This window comes from Talpa occidentalis, unplaced genomic scaffold (genome assembly GCF_014898055.3).
Source record: "Talpa occidentalis isolate TD23 unplaced genomic scaffold, MPIMG_talOcc4v2.1 talOcc4.11, whole genome shotgun sequence".
NCBI classification, from domain to species: Eukaryota; Metazoa; Chordata; class Mammalia; order Eulipotyphla; family Talpidae; genus Talpa; species Talpa occidentalis.
In genome coordinates, this window is record NW_023601104.1 from 58,732,154 (window position 1) to 58,750,043 (window position 17,890).

The following is a 17,890-nucleotide window of genomic DNA, read 5'->3' on the forward strand; positions in this document are numbered from 1 at the left end:
GCACACTTACTAGACTATACTATATATAAACATAACTTTTCTGTACACTCAGAAAACAGAAATATTGTATTGTGTGACTCCATTTAGTGTGACACTACCTTATTGCTGTTGTCTGGAGCTGAAACAGCTCTATCTCCAAGATGTGCCTTATCTCTTTAAAATGTTGATATCTGTATTCAATATCTGTTTAAAACTAAACTCTTTCAATAAAGTACAATGTTATTGTTTTAATTTTTTGAAAGAGCTAAGCAAGGTTTCTCAGTGAGAATTCCAATTTTTTGATTATAAGGAACAATACTTCCCATTTAGACAGTGCGAATCAGTTCACAGGTTCTCCTTCTCCCTCAATTTCCACAGGGGTGATGTGGGGGCAACCTGAGTGAATGTTGTAACACATCTAATGAATCCTGAGTTTAAGAAAGTCCCTATTTTAGAAAGGTCACGCTAGCAAATCTGACCAATCTTTGCCCCAGAGGGAGACATTGTCTTTATTATCCTGGTCAGGAAACAAACAGACCTTCTGCCCTGAAGGCAGACAATTTCTCTAATACCCGAAGCTGTAAGCTCCACAAACATCCTTGAAAAAGAGAGCTTAAGACAAAAATCTGTCAAATGACATGTAAGAATGGCATGGAGAACTGCTTCAAATCTCATCCTTCAAACTATAATGCAAACCCTACTTTTTTCACGATAAGAGCCACAATCACATATCACTTGTGCACTACGTTTGTAGTGCCATTGACACAACCTGCATGTTGGGTGGAATTATTTATGTCATTTATCTTATTGTTTAACCTCTGTATTGTAGTTAAATTAATTATATATTTCACTTTGTCCCTTGAAGTAATTTAAACTCAATGAAGAAACACTTTATTGAATAAATTCTTTTTGAACCTTACAAAATTGAATGGAACCCATATTTTGAATAGCCACTCAAATATTTGCTAAATGAAAAGTCAAACTGATCTTTAAAAGTTTCATCCTAAATATATTGACAAATATTAGTGAAGAGTAATCTGAAAAAGTTGTATTCTATTAAGTTTGGTGAAAAATAGTTAGAATGTGGTACCAACATTCTCTTTGCTGTCATTTATCTTTTACTTTTATCTTTTCAGTGAACTTTATTTAGTGTCAGATATTAATGGATATCAATCCTTATGAAAATAATAAAAAGTATGACTACAAATATCATCTCAAGCCTCAGAATTGATAACAACTTTTGATAAACAACTTGGAATGCATTAATTTTTAATTTTAATGGGTTAATAACCAGAACCTCCAAGGCAAAATCTTCACATCTATATTTATGAATTAAAAATATCAAATTATATATGCACAAAGTTTAGAAAGTCAAATAATTATATAAATACAACCTCACACATTTCCAATGCCCAAAGCCAAGTTTTTCTAATGCTTCTTTTAACCATTTTTCATTTTCCCTTCACATTTCTCAATGTTCAACTGCTATTTACAGTTTTTTTTTATACATTGTCTTACTGATTTCTACCTTTTGAAGTAAAACCTTTAGCTTACTTATACTAACCCCCTACCTTCTTTATGCTTACTCTAGACCTCAGACACTCAATCAAATGCTATTGCTGTTATTGACTATCCAAGAACTCTTTACTGATGTTGCAATATATTTCAGTTACATTCCTTTTCATGCAATTTTCTCTTTGCCTCTGTTAATGATTCCCATATTTTTTTCTCTCCATTTTGTGGCAGCTATCGATATTATTAAGCTTTCCATGAGAATGTAAAATTTCTTTCTAAAATATCAGTCAATCTACTACTTGTAACTCTTTCCTGAAGAAATCTTTCATGGTGCCTTTTCCAGCTTCAATCTATTTTGGTTGCTCTTGAGGACCAATACACAGCTATCATCATGGTGTCTTGCTTCATTATAATCCTGGGGTTTCCTTCTATATTCTCCCACAATAATATCCTTTAAAAATTATCTATTATGCTTTCTTTATTTAATTCCTACGTTGCTTCCATAACTTGGATATTATAAATAGTACTGTCAGGAATAAGGAGTGCATGCATTCCTTTGAATTAGCATTTTTGCATTTTTGGTGTAGACACCTATAAATAGCATTGCTAGATCATATGGTAGCTCTATTTTTAATATTTTAAGAAACCTCCATACTGTTTTCCATAGGAGTTGGTACACTCTAAATTGAATGTTCACTTTATCACTACTATTCAAAATAATATTGGAAGTCCTAGTTAGAACAATGAGGCAAGACATAGGTATAAAAGGAATCCATGTTTTTATGATAATATATGTAGAAACTCTAAAGGACTCCAGTATATCCCTATTATAACAGAGACAGTAAATCATAGGACAGTGAAATGACATAATAAAAAATCAATCTACAAAAATCAATTGCATTCCTACATGCAAATGATGAACTAGATGACAAAGAAATCAAGAAAATAATTCCCTTTACTGTCACATCAAAAGGTATTATATACCTAGGAGTAAACTTAACAAAGGAGGTAAAGATCTATCCAATGAAAACTATAAGAAATTGCTAAAAGAAAACAAAACACAAAGAAGTAGAAAGACATTCCTGCTTATGGATTGGGAGATTTAATTAAAATGCCATCTTACTCAAAGCAAAATACAGATTCAATACAATCTTTGTTAATGTTTAAATGGTATGCTTCAAAGATATAGAACAAACATTACAGGAATTTACATGGAGACATAAAAGACTCTGAATAATCAAATAAATCTTGAAAATAAAAAAGATAAGGAATGGAGGTCTCAAATTATGACTTCAAAGTATACTCCAAAGCTACAGCAATCAAAATAGTATGGCATTGGGCTAAAAACAGACATACATACCACTAGAATTGAGAGTCCAGAAATAAAGCCCATTTACATGGACAGTTAATCTACAACAAAGGCATTAAGGAATATATATTGGAGAAAGGAAAGTCTCATCAACAAATGGTGTTGGGAAATATGGACAGTCACAGGCAAAAAGAATGGATGTACACCATTATCTCACATCATATACAAAAATAAATTCAAAATGGACTAAAGTAACTTTAAGATCAAAAACTATAAAATGCTTCAGAAAAAAAGCATAAATAAAATGAACAATTATAATGGCTTCAGTAATAAATTTAGGGACCCAACTCCTGTGGCAAGGAAAACAAAAAATATAAACTCATGAGACTATTTCAAACTACAATGCTTTTGCATAGTGAAAGACACTATACATAAAATGAAGACACCTTACTAAATAGGAGAAAATATTGCACATCACAAAAATAAGACAGAAAACCCAATCAAAAAATGGGGAGAAGACCTAAATGGACACTTCTCCAAAGAAAACATAAACATATGTTAAAAAATATGTACATCCCTTTGGGATGCTTAGAATTCATAAAAATAAAAACAATAAGTCTTATAAATTGAAAATCAGAATATTATCTCAAAAAAACACAGAGCTAACTACATTTTTTATTGAGATAGATAGATATACATATACAAACATTTGGTAGTTTTTTAAAAAGAAATTATGTGGTTAAAATTCTCTACAAAAAATAGTTTTAGAAAATTATGTGGGAAAAATGTTAAAGCAGATTAATAAATATACCCAAGTATATCAAAATGTTTCGCAAAAATATTTCAAAAAAATCCATGTAATAAAAATTACCTCATTTTATATCAATTAGCTTATAGCAGATTCCTCTTGTAAAACTAAACTTTTCTCATCAAAATAATGATATTTTAGTTCTAAAATCTAGAAAAATCTGACTAAAATGAGGGTTTAATAAAATCTATTTTTTCAATATTCTTAAAATTCTCCAAGACTACTGATGGTCATAAAATTAATACATTATTGGGCACTTTTTAGATACAAACTATAATGAGGGCTTCATCAATAAAATTTAGTATTATTTACTGGAGTTCTGATTAAATCCAAGCCTCAGTTATTTGTTGCACATATAAATTCTCAACGCCTCTCTTGTGTCCCAAGTTCCGCAGATGTTGATGAAAGTGCCCACTGGTGATCTCAGTTTAGAAAAAGAAATAGAAATCTTCAGTACAAGTGACAATTCTAAAATTATGCTCCAGACAGAACAAAAATGAACCTATTGATTAGCATTTCCTAAAAGAGTTAAAGTAAAAATACCTGAAGTAAAGTTCTTTGCTTTTTTATGGTTCATAAAAATGAGTATTTATTCAATCAGTCTAATGTTAAATCAAAATCCAACCACAGATTTACTCCCAAGACTATAATCCAATTTTAGACACCAGGACTGCCAAATGTAAATACAGCATTAACATGCTATTAATGTTCTTATTAAAATGAGAAAATGGGTTTTAAATTATAAAAATTAATACAGAGAAAACTGAAACTCAAAAACTCTAAGTCTTCAATCAAAACTATATTTGGAACACTTGGATTCCTCAAGTAGTTGCTTCAATTGTGAAGTTTTCTTATCAGTCTAAACATTTTGGAAATTGTACTATCGGAAGGAATTTATTTCTCTGACTCTTCAAGAATAAGCATAACTACTTAAGACGTATGTCTAGAACACTAGAAAGATGTCAAGATGTGAAAGTAAAGCATTCCCTGACATTAGCTGTCAAAGACTCCATAATTTAATACATTTTATTTTTCAAACAATATAGTTGTATGCAACTTTCTAATAAATTCTGGCCACCAATAATGTACCAAAAATAGTGCTTACCATTGTATCCATCACAGTGACATTTCACTTAACAATATAGAACAAGATGTTTTGTCAAGTCTAGTTTGTGTGGGAGAAATTCGCAAGGAACTTAAAGAAGAGGAAGAGAACACAGCTAGTGACTTCAGGCATGACTGCTTCCAAAGTGGCTTAAGCTTTCAAAAATTAATAGATCTTGGGAAAACTGGTGAGAGCAGTGCTATAATTTCCAGCAAAGTGTTCAATATGAACTGAGATACTATGGCATTGAGCTGGACAGTAAAAGATCTGAACATATGGAATAAAGTGGTATTATGCAAAATAATACTGAAAAATCCTTGTGGTAACAAGAGGAGAGAAGAGTATTTTTTTCAAGTATAAGAGAGCAAAAGATTTTCGGGCCTTGTAATTAGTTCTGGTGAGGAAGAAAGTAAGGATCCTAAAAGGTTTTTCAATTTATATATTAATATAGAAAAGTGCAAAAATGATACTAAGAACAACAACAACAACAAAAAACACATTCCAGGTGGTGAAACATTGCCCTCGGTACTGATTACTTTTAACAGAATTCGATCAAAAACAGACTCCACAAAGAGGTTTTTGGTCATTCACAAGCCAACTCAAATAGCTTTGCTTATATGATGTAAGAATAGCTGAAATCACATATAACATTAACAAAAGAAGTTGTAATGTAAATAGCATGATTTTGTGTTTAAAAACATATATATGTATTTAAATACTTTATATAAAGAAATGAAGTATATTCATTCAAGGGTTTATTTTGGTTTAGTTTTTCTCCTAAAAAAAAAAAACAAAACAGTAAAAACTTTAAAAGAGAAGTATATCCATTCAAACATCAAAATTCATTGGTGGATTTTTAGTCATTGTTATTGTGTTATTGGTCTGATTCTTAAATATTTCTATAATCTTATTCTTAAATGTTCTAAAATAAGTATGCATTACTTCATAAAAATTATTGCAAATTTTAATGGAGATTCTTCAAGAAATAAAATGAGCTATCATCCTTTCATTCTCCACTAAACAGATTTTTTTTGGAATAAACTATATTTTTCTCAATAGACTTAACAATGCACAAATAGATTTCAAATTGTAACACTGAAGAAATCCATAGTAGTCTTAAACATAGCTTTCTGGGGTATTTACTTACAGTACACATCCACTCGGATCGACTTTATCGCTGGTGACCCCAAGCCATTCTCTGCTTTACAGTAATACCGGCCTCCTTGGTGTCGTTGAATATTTGTAATCCTCAAAGTTTCATTGAAGACACTTGAGTCTTGGAATCTGTCAGAGGCACTTCCTGCTGTTTTGGTCCACCTGATCTGAGCAAGCATCAACAAAGATTGTTACTTTAGGTTGGTTTTCTCAGAGAAAAATCAAATAGTCATTACTAATTTGAAGAGTTTGCTTTCAGAACTGCTACAATGCCATTCCCGGCAATTTTTTTTTAAAGTTAATGTACACAGCTGATTTATAAAATGTTAATGCAATGTCATCATTGTATCAAAATCCATCAATCACTTCTTTAACGTAAAGGGCAATGTAAATATGACATAAAGGGAGATATTAGTATTATAACAATCAGTAGTATGCTGGAAACATGGATTGGTATCTTTTTGTTGATGCTACTTTAACACTGTTTTCAGATTTTTTCAAAACCTGGAAGATATGTTTTATTTGCTTAATACAGGCAGTACAGGTAAGGAAGGCTCTCAATTTCTTTTTTTGACATGCTTTATTTATTATTTTAGATTTCCTATTAGAAACAATTTAAACATACAGGGCATGCTAAATGTATGACTAGAATGGCTTTTGGGATAATGAATAATTTTATATTACTGATTGAAAAAAGTAGTTTTGGTTTGTTTTTTTTTAGTTTTGTGTTTTAATAAGCCCACAGATGAATCATCTGTATTGATAATTAGATTTCACTTTACATCAATAACTATTTTAAAAAATATACAAACTTTTCAAAGAGAACATTTATATTAAACTGCGAAAACACTGTGAATACCTAAAACATTCATTATAAACAATACCATTCTTTTAAACACAGCTGTGTACAACAGATTTAGTTTTCACTGGCAATAAAGACTGGCATTCAGCTCAAATTTTGTGTATTTTAGTTTATAAAACCTGAACAAAAGCCACATGATTGACTATAAAGTGATACAATATAGGAAGTAAAAGGGATTTTTTTTTTCTCCCTGTCCCTGCTGTATAAGTTTCTGTTTGTTTATTTTTAGCTTGAGAAGTGGCTGATAGAAATCCTTTGGTCAAATACATACAAAGAAACATGAAAAAATGCAACAAAAGACTGAGTCTTCATAATTGAAATCCTACAACAATGCCAGTATTTATACCATGCCTAATAAAATGTAAACTAGAAGCTATAATTTAATCACACTAAAAGTACCTTAAAAAATTTCCCCACATTATCAAAATGATTATGAATATCATTGCTTGTCCTTAATTGTGAATGAAACATAAATATTATTTAAAGGTTAACAAATAAGTAATTCACAAAAATATTATTTTTGTAATACCTTCTACGTGAAGGTAAAAGAAGTAAAAGATGTAGCACCTGATTTTGAACCAATTATAAATTAAAATGCTTATAAAATGACAAGGTAAAACAAGAACACTGGTATGACAGATACTATTTTCATGGGGATATCTAGGGTTTCATTTTAATTCAATTTGTTAAATCTACAAGTTAATGAATAAAGAAGATAAAAGTAAATAAAAATGTATTTATTTTTTAAAGATTTATTTATTTATGCATACATGAACTTGGGTGTAAGCCAGAGGTGCAGGGGGTAAGAGGATTCACCAAAGAGAGTGTGTAACAGAACAGGCAGATCCACTGAAATAGACTGCAGAGGAGAGCAGTAGAGAGTGACAGGTCTGCTACACCATGTGGGTTAGCTCCCTGGTGGCCTGGGGATCAAACTCTTCCTGCAGTGACTGGCTCAAGCTTGACAGCACTGAGACTTAACCCTGTGCCACCAGGGAGGCCCAAGTAAATAAAAAATTTTAAAAAATCTGTTGATATATAGAGATACTAATTCTCTCTAAGGTAAGAAATATTTCTCAGCTATAAACTAAGATATAGGGTCTCCCTGGTGGCACAAGCGGTTAGGACACAATCTGTGATGCTATCTGCAGTCTCTGCAGCACGAGTTCGATCTCCGGCCAGGGAGCTACCCACATGGTGCAGCAGACCTCTCCTGACTAGCCTGCTGCTCCCCTTAGCAGTATATTTCACTCAATCTGCCTGTTCTGCTCCCCAATCTGTCTCTAGTGAATCCTCTCACCCCCACACCTCTGATCTGTACCCCAGTTCTTGTATGAATAAATCTTTAAAAAAAGTAAAAAAAAAATAAACTGATATAAATCAGCATAACTACAATAATGATGCCAATTTTTTTTTTACTAACCCAATATAATACTGTAATTGATTTTAAAAAATAAATACTTCAGAATATAAAAAATAAGTTCAGGATAAAAAGTTATGGAAATTGCCTAACTGAAATATTAAAAAGGTTATTAATGCCTGTGCATGTGTGTGTTTGTGGAGGGGAAATAGATTGAAAAAGAAAAAACTATAATACAAACTATTAGTCATCAAAATTTATTATCTCAGTACACTTTCACTTTTTAAAAAATTAAGAATTTCAAAAATTACTGAAAATTATTAAGGAAAAATAGCTTTTGTTCATTTGTATTACACGCATTCATAATTATTGTATTATGTATTATTATGTCACAATCATCATACTACATATATATGATAGTATTACATTGGAAAGAATATAAATATAATATGAGGGAAATGGTTATAAATTGGCTCAACAAAGCTAAAGTAGGAGGCAAAAGAAGGAAAGTTGGAGCATTAAGGAAAAACAGATGAAGAAAGAAAGCCAGTGGCTAACTAGGGCAGTAGGAAATACCCAGCTGAAGATAATATGCCTAGAAATGCCACAAGAAAAACCACCAAGGAGTCTTCTCAGTGCCTCAAGGAATATTTGGAGGCCATAGAAATGCATATGAGTAAGGAGGAGAAAGAGAATTTGAGATGGCAAGGGTGGAGGATGAGGTGAAGAAAACCAGATAGAGGGCCTCCCTGGTGGGGCAAGGGGTTTAGAAGCGCACTGAAGCTAACCCCAGCCACTGCAGCAGGAGTTCAATCCCAGGCCAGGTAGGGGACCCACATGGCTCAGCAGACCTCTCCTGACTCACCTGCTGCTGCTCCCAGCAGTGTATTACAGTCTGTCTGCCTGTCCTATTCCCTGCTCTGTCTCTGGTTAATCCTTTCATACCCCAAAGTGCTGGCCTGAACCCTAGCTCTTGTATGCATAAATAAATATTAAAAAAAAAAGAAAACCAGATAGAAATTGCGAGGTTTTGAGTGGATGCAATAAAGTTTACAAGACCCCTTCCACCCAAGTAGCCCAAGAGAACTCAAGGATGGTGGCAAGGCACCACAAAGGGGCTTTGAAGTCAGTACCTTTTGGTACTGAAGCTGTCTGACAATTGCCAGGCCCTATACTTTCACCTTAAGCTGGTACTTTTGCTTTAGGTATCACTCTTGTTATCAAACTAAGCCCTCTATTTCAATAATAGATGTTCATCCTTTGCAATGATGCTTTGTAAAATTAAAACAGAAAGAGTTTGCTGAATGATAAAAAAATAAAATATAACGATGCATAGTTCCATTAATGGAAGAGAGAATGAGAGGTATGGAAAGAATGGAAAAAACAGATATTTGATAAAATGAGCAAAAGAGAGCAAAAAGGACAGAGTTGAAATTGGAGGAATTTGTGGAATAATGTTGAGGATTAGGTTAAGCTGTAAATTAGACAAATGGACAGTAATTTATACAAGACAAAGTTAGATTCTGATGTGTAAAAGAAATCTGCAGTGAGGCAGTCCAGTGTGGACTTAATGACTGCTCACTTCCCTACTATGTGTTGCTTAAGCTCAAAGTCCAAAATTGCAATTAGGGATCTGGTTTTCACATCCTGATCCTAGCACAAGGAAAGAGGAAAAGAGAAAAAGTGCCTACTAGTTGTCTTTTACAGAAAATTCTAGGATGCCACTGCATGACACTACTGTTCACACTGCATAGCTCTAGACCCATCCATAGCTAAGAAAAGCTGGGAAACCTATTGAGGCAGATACTGGCTAGGTAGGCAGGGAGGAGGTCCATGGAGAATGAAAGTGGCAAAAGAAAATTATAGAAAATGGAAATTTATATGTCCTGTGTCTGTGAGCAGGAACCCTGTCAGCAGGAGACAGTCAGAAAGTGATAAGAGCAGGAGGGAAGGAGGTGATGACCCTGCGATTTGGGTGGTTATGTGTATTAATCTCTAGCAAGTTTCCCACCATTCTAGTTGCCTGTGTATTAATCTTTAGCAAGCTACTTCCCCAAGTATATATTTGACAGATAGGTGCACCTTAGCAAGCTACATTTAAATATAAAAGACCCTAGACATGAGTGTTTCCAGGGTACTAATTTTGGTACCTCCTTTCTCTAATGGGAGCTTTCTACTTACGTATCACTAAATTAATCTCAAACTCATTCCTCACAGACGGTTTCCTCAATTATTTTTAAAGATTTATCTATTTATGCATACAAGAACTGGGGTACGGGTCAGAGGTGTGGGGGGTAAGAGGATTTACCAGAGACAGAGTGGGGAGCAGAACAGGCAGACTGACTGAAATACACTGCTGAGGGGAGCAATGGGGCGAGACAGGAAAGGTATGCTGCATAGCTCCCTGGTCGGCCAGGAATCGAACTCGTGCTGCAGAGGCTGTGGATAGCTTCATAGTGCTTTGCTTAACCCCTCATGCCACCAGGGAGGCCCGGTGTCCTCAATTTTTATGACACAAGACAAGAGACAAGAATTCACTGCCACCCGTAACATAACACTCTATCCTGAATAGCAAATTCTTACATCTCACCTGGCTAAAACCTGATGGCTCAATAACTAGGAAAACAGAAAGGACTTTTGGGACAATGGTTTGTCCCACAATAGAAATGAAATATATTCAATTTTCAGGTATGTGGCATTATTAAATATGATTGTGTTTAAATTCCATTAGAGCAACATTAAGCAATCATTTGCATTAGGATAACCAGAACAGAAAAAGAAAGATACTAGTATTTAGGAAATTCACTTTACTGTAATTCACTCTCTACCTAATGTGAAGAAACAACACTGAGGTGACAGAATATAACACTTAGCACTAGTTTATCCAACTGCCAACAGAGAATTTTCTATTTTGTTTTTTGCCATAGTAATATTTCTGTAACATCATTGCTCTTACACAGCCTTAAATAAAATCAATGTTGACTTGGATAACTTACGAAAATGTCAAAACCTGAAGCGCAATTCAAAGATAGAACTGGCTGAATCCACAAAGAGGAGATTGCATAGCTGCTACAAACTCAATAATAACTTAGACCTGGGCCATGCTCAGATTTTTAGGTTCCTTTCTAATTAATGTTTAGCGAATAAGGACTTGGGAATTGAAGCTAAGTTCTGTCAGTTTCCAAAGACTTAGTCCATATATACTCAGATAAATATGTGGAGAAAAATCTGAGTTTCTTCCCCAGCCTTATTTGTACTCTGAAAGAAGATCCCTCAATAGTAACAAAAAAAGAAATGCAGAGAGAAATTCAGAGGAAAAGTAAGATAAACATCATCTGATCTCATGTAATTATCGGGGTGATTTGCCAACATATGCTTTAGAAGCTAACACAGCCAATTACAATGTGTCAGCCTGAGAGTGTATCAAGGAATATCTGTGGTAGATGATTATGAGCAGGCAGTGTTCATTAGAGTTTTGAAAATAAAGGTTCTCCTCTTAATCTGTACTAATATCACGGAAAATTACAGAGGAAATTTGTTCTCTTTGAATTACTTAATACAATAAATAGAATCTCCAGTGGCACAAGACTCCAGATCACACAAGTTCAATTTTTAATAATTCATATCAGTCTACCACAAATTATAGCAAAATGTGATGCTTGCTTCAAAATCTAATTTTATTAAAAAACCCCACAATTTTCTGACAAAGCAATATTTTAACCTGAAAACTTCCATATTATATGTATAAAAAACCTTATTTTTCTAGTATTTCCAGAATATCAAGGATCATAGTTACTAGTAACATTACTATCAATACTAAAAATATAAAAAAAAACATCATTTGCATCTTTAAAAGATTTCTGTAAGTTGGAGTTACCATCTGACATAAGTCTAAAGTCTGACAAAGAAATTCTCACTGTGTGTGATGCAAATAAGAAGCTCAAGGGAGCAATAAAGTTTTTGAATATCAACAAGGGGAATGGTGGACAGAATAAAATGAACAGGCAAATCACCATAGCAAATGTGTTGGAAACAAAAGAAAAATAGGATGAGGACATGACTATTTGTGAATACTAGATATGCCTTATAGCAGAGAAGACTTTAGGATTTCTATTTTAGCTGTGATTTTCCTCTCATTTGAAAAGAATTTACTGATCTCTTTTATGAGTAAACAGTGAGCAATTCAGATTAATTTAGTGCCTCTCTTTAACAATGTCAGGCTCCCTATATGTACATGTGCACTAGGATAGAGTCTGCTAGCAATATTTCAAACCAAAGGTGACAGAAAAGGGTATAGCTTCTTGCAAATGCTTATAAATAAAATGTTGTGGGTTAATCCAGATAGCATTGTAAGAAGATTTTATTTTGTAATAGACCTTTACCAGGAACTCCAATCAGTACCAGATTTTTGTTTCTTTCAAAGTTTAAAAATGATTTTATTATTTCATCATCAGATGATTAATCCCATGAAAAGGAAATTTTTCTCCCCATTTTATAGCTCCAGTTCTCCTGACTGTGTGACTCTGTGCCTTTGTACAACTAGGATCCTTCTGACCTGAAAGTTCTCTTTTTTCCCTTCAATTATTGTCTAGAAAACTCCCTCTGATCCTCCAGAAATCATTTCATTAGAAAGCCTTCCCTCTCCCATAAAGCTCTATTAGACTGCCCTCTTTGTTGCCATAGCATCCTGCAATTCCTTCTATGAGAGTATTCATCACGTGCTATATAAATTAGCTATTTATATGTTATAGCAGATAACTGGTATTCTGCCTGATTCTTTCAGAGTCTCTTTATCCTCCTATATACACAGCCCCGGGATTCTCTGTTTCTCATCAAAGATGGGCCTTGGACTGTGGAGTCACATTGTTCTCAGAAGCAGAGTCTTGGAAATGCTTGGGAATTTATTTCCTACTAAGTGGTCCTCAATGAATGATTAAAATACATAAGAAAACCCAGCTGCCTTATCTCCAATCAGTACAGATTCTAAAGCATAACGCACAATCCAGACATCCTTTGCAGGGTCAGGCTAACGTTAATCTCCTAAAAATCACACCCCCACCATCTTTTTTCCTTTCTTATCTTGCTTTCTTGCTCCATTAGTGCTTTCCCCTAAAAACAAAACAAAACAAAAAACACTTCCTTAATAAATCACTTGCACATGAATCCCCATCTCAAGCTTCAGTTCTAAAGAACTAGAGCCATAACACTTGTGTCTCCAATAAACTATAAACTATTACAGCTAGAACTATTCTTCATATCAGCATCTCCACCCCAAAACACTGAGCCTGGGACAGAGTAATCACTGACAACATCATTACGGCTTAAACGGATTCCTAGCACTATAATTCCACAAACAAACATAAACATAAATTAGACAAAAATCCCACTCCATAGAGTACCCACAGTATGAGTTTCAGTTACTTGAGATGTTGATATTTTAATCCATACTTCTTTAAATGATTATTGAATCCACTCATTTGCTTTCATTTTGAAATATGGACAGAGGAATGCTTATTTGAATTCTATAATCATTGATGGATTCATAGTAATTTCTGCCCACTACTTTTTATAAGCACAGGATTACATTTTGAACATGGTGGTTGAATTAGAGGAAGATCTCGAATAAAAAGTTTGTAGTGACAAATTTTAAATTGCTAATTAATGGTAATGTTACTGAGAGGAATCTCCATAAAAAGGGGAGGAACCATGTTTCCTGCCCCACCTAATGAAGGGCAGAGCTTAGTAGGAAAGGAAATCTAGAGAAGACTTGTACAGGAGAGACAGGAGGAGACACATGATGCAGAGAGATATATGAAGAAAGGCTTGCTTGGTTACTTCTCAGCTTTGACTTGCACCAGGGATTTGGGGGGCACGGAAGGAGACACACATGGAGGACAGACATGTAGAGACAGTTGGAAAAGATATAAGTGAGAGACCTATGTGGAAGCTGACAATGGCAGCCATTACCTTAATTTGTACTTTGATTTTGCTTCTTTAGGCCCAGACTCGCCTGGCCCCTTCTGCCCCTTTCCCCTGGTTCCCCGCCAGAAGGTGCATTAAACTTGGGGCAATTTTTCATGCCTCAGCTGCCCTGCTTTGGTTCAACCCTGTTTGTCTGGATATATACCCCTGAGAGGATGGGAAACTTTGGGTATTTATTTTTGAAAATTATTTTCCTTTCTCTTCTTCTCCTTCCATGCTCACTAATCCCATTAAAGTTCTTTCACACTAAGAGAATGCTTTGTCTTTATGTGGTTGTAGGGGCAGGAAGACCACAGTGCAGGTTTTCTGATCCAGCAGACCGGGTAAAGGAGGAGTCAGAGTCCTCAGCGGCTTTTGCAGGTTTTTATTGGGATTTACCAGGTACATGGCAGGCAGGGGTGCTGGGGGGCCGGGAGGCTGGCAGGCCTCCCAGCCCCCAGCAAATCCTCACTCTCTCTGGGCTCTCTGGCGTTCTCTCTGCTTCTCTTCTTCTTATTTCAGCTTCCATTCATTCTTGGCTTCTGCTGGCGTCCCCATGATGCTGCCCTTATAAACTCAGTCTCTCAGCCCAGGTGTACCCACTTCAGGTGCCCGCCATCAGGCATGCATTCAGGACCACAGGGTTCCCTCATCTATCCTAATGGCGGGAGGGCAGAAAAGCCTGATAATTTTTCCTTATCCTACAGTCTACCCCCTCAGTGTTTTCTGCCATACAATCTACACAAGTCACATAAGTTTCTCTTGTCAATAGAATCCAGCAGCCATGGCCCACAAAAACAAATAATATGCATCATAATAGAACAAAATACATAAAATAAAACAGAACACAAATAATTCCAGGCAGGGCACCCACCTAGTGGCAAAAGACTATTATTGGCACCAGCACATGATCTACCAAATCTGCTGCCGAAGGCACTGCTCATAGGAGGGGGGGAAACCACTCACCGAATCTACTGTCAGACACCAACAGCCATCAGGCTTCCTGGCCTTCTCTGGCTGTAGTCTCGGCTACAAGGCACACACAGCATCCACCCCCAGGATGCACTCGCTCTGGGATTGGCGATTCTATTCTATTGGGGGTAATCGCCAACCCTCAGGGTTTCTGTCTGCGGTCACTCCAACACTCGGCCTTCATAGCCACCCATGCGACACGCAGACCCCTGCACTCAGGCCAACCCACTGCACAAGCACATGGGTCAGGGATCCAAACTCTACATGAGGCCTCTCTTGGGTCCCCTCTTTGGCTTGGGTTCCACCCCTAGCCATGTTCCCCACCCGTCCCCCAGGGATGGGTTCCTCAGCTCCTCACCCTCATTCGAGAACAAGCAGGGCATCACCCACAGGTGATTTTACAAGACTCACTGGCCTACCTCAGCTTACTTAGTGCTTAGCAGCCACTCAGGGCTTCCCAAACTTAGCATCAGCACCAGCTTTTGCCTTCTCAGTTGGCTTTTCTCCTCTGCCTAGTTGCTGGGTATACACAGGCTGATTTTGGCCATCAAGGCCCACTGGCCACCCCCAGATTCCCAAAAAAATATAACCTACCAAGGTCCTCTGCCTTCTGGTGGGATTGTCAGTCCAAGTCCATCAGTCCAAGTCTGTTGGTCTCTCCCTGCATCAGCACTGGCGAGCTCTGAATCATGGTCCTCTCTTACCCGACGATTCTTGCTGCCTCGGGGGTCGTTGGCTGGTCCTCTCGGGCATTTCCTCCACGTGAGGTCTCCTTCCACAGCTCCCGGACCTTGTCCCTCTCCTGGGCCGCCATGACGCCTCCAGCGTCGTCACAGGCAAACAGTCTGTTACTCCTTAGTCCCTCCAGGTCTTCGGAGGGCTCCGTACCCGTCTGCATGGATCATCTTGCCGACTTACACCAATTGTAAGGGCAGGAAGACCACAGTGCAGGCTTTCTGATCCAGCAGACCGGGTAAAGGAGGAGTCAGAGTCCTCAGTGGCTTTTGCAGGTTTTTGTTGGGATTTACCAGGTACAAGGCAGGCAGGCGCGCTGGGGAGCCAGGAGGCTGGCAGTCCTCTCAGCCCCCAGCAAATCCTCACTCTCCCTGGTGTTCTCTCTGCTTCTCTTCTTATCTCGGCTTCCATTCGTTCTTGGCTTCTGCTGGCGTCCCAGTGACGCCGCCCTTATAAACTCAGTCTCTCAGCCCAGGTGTACCCACTTCAGGTGCCCGCCATCAGGCATGCATTCAGGACCACAGGGTTCCCTCATCTATCCTAATGGCGGGAGGGCAGAAAAGCCTGATACTTTTTCCTTACCCTACAGTGGTGGATGACAGAATCCCTTTACAACATGCAAGCTTAGGTGTCTAGGATAGACCTCAGACTGCACACTAACAGTAAAAGGAAAAAAAAAAAAAAAAGTAACTTTGATAAAGGAAAAGTGACTTTGCAAAGAAAATTATTCAAAGGAACTTGCAATAATGGAGAAAATAACAAAATAAAGATGAAAAGATAGGTGGTGCGAGTTAAGAATTAGTTTATCAGAAAAGCACCCAAATTTTGGAATAGAAAGACGATCAAGTGAGTTCAGGAGTACAATACAACTGGCCTAAAGATACCAAACACTGTGCTGAATATATGCTGATATGATTGAAATACAAAGATTTGACTTCATTTTTACTATAACCTAAAATTTTAAGGATAACATTTCATATAAGCTGTAGAAATATAGGGGATAAAGGTAAAAGACATTCTCTGTTTTTCATAAGACAAATAGAAGAGATGTGTTGAGCTGCTTTTACTGGACACTTCATTCTGTTTTAATCTCCTTTGCTGGTTCCTCACCTTCCTGACACTGAATGAGTCAGTGCTTTAAAGCTTGATACTTTTCTGTCTACACATACTTCCTAACTCATCTCCTTCAGTAATTTAAATACCATTTGCATACCGGTAACTGACGCAAGCAATGTGGCGCTCAAGTCCCTCCCCTGACTAGCAATATCCTGCTACCACCTTCTACCCTCTATCTCCAACATAATATATCCAAAACATGTTCTTCATCTTCCCTTCCAAACCAACTGTCATAGTATTTCCCATTTCAGTTAATGACAATCCCATCCTTCTAGTCATTCAGACCCAAAACCCTGTAGTCACCTTGATGAAATGAGAAATGTTTTTAAAAACATACCTTCCCATTATTGTTATGCATATGTGTGTGTGTGTACACACACACACACACATACTAGAATTGTGACAGACTATAAAATTTACTTTGTAGCTTAAGAAATAGATATGGTTTTGGGGGCCCCTGACAAAACATGAAATATTACTATTTCATGTAATATTTATATGATGACCAATGAAGGAGTCACAGGACTCAATATAAGGTCAGACTCATGACCATGATATATTGCAGTGAAGCAAAATTAGTAAAAGGGAAAGGTATATGGACAAAATTTGGCAGAAAACAAGCACTAGCTCCACAAGTCCTCCCTCCATGGATTCACACAAAATACACTTAATTCCCCCCAGCATGAAATTATGGTCACACATGAAGTAATGTGTACCAGAAACACTCATTTGAGACTCAGCATCTAAGGTTTCGACTTGGGTCTGATTACACAGGCACCTTCTGTCATACATATTAAAAAAAAAAAAAAAAATCAAACTCCTCAAAGTAAAGCATACATATTTTTTTTAAAGATTTATTTATTTATGTACACAAGAACTGAGGTACAGGCCAGAGGTGGGGGAGGAGGGGTGAAAGGATTCACCAGAGACAGAGCGGGAAGCAGAACAGGCAGACTGACTGAAATACACTGCTGAGGGGAGCAGCAGGCAAGATAGGAGAGGTCTGCTGTGCC

General features: G+C 36.4%; 1 protein-coding gene across 1 annotated transcript in view; it reads right to left on the bottom strand.

Moving 5' to 3' along the window:
• Nucleotides 1–17,890, bottom strand: part of MDGA2 (MAM domain containing glycosylphosphatidylinositol anchor 2) — a 729,529-nt gene that overhangs the window by 267,411 nt on the left and 444,228 nt on the right. Inside the window, 1 exon segment of the mRNA XM_054690202.1 lies at nt 5,864–6,038. Within this exon segment, the coding sequence (XP_054546177.1) occupies nt 5,864–6,038 (175 nt within the window).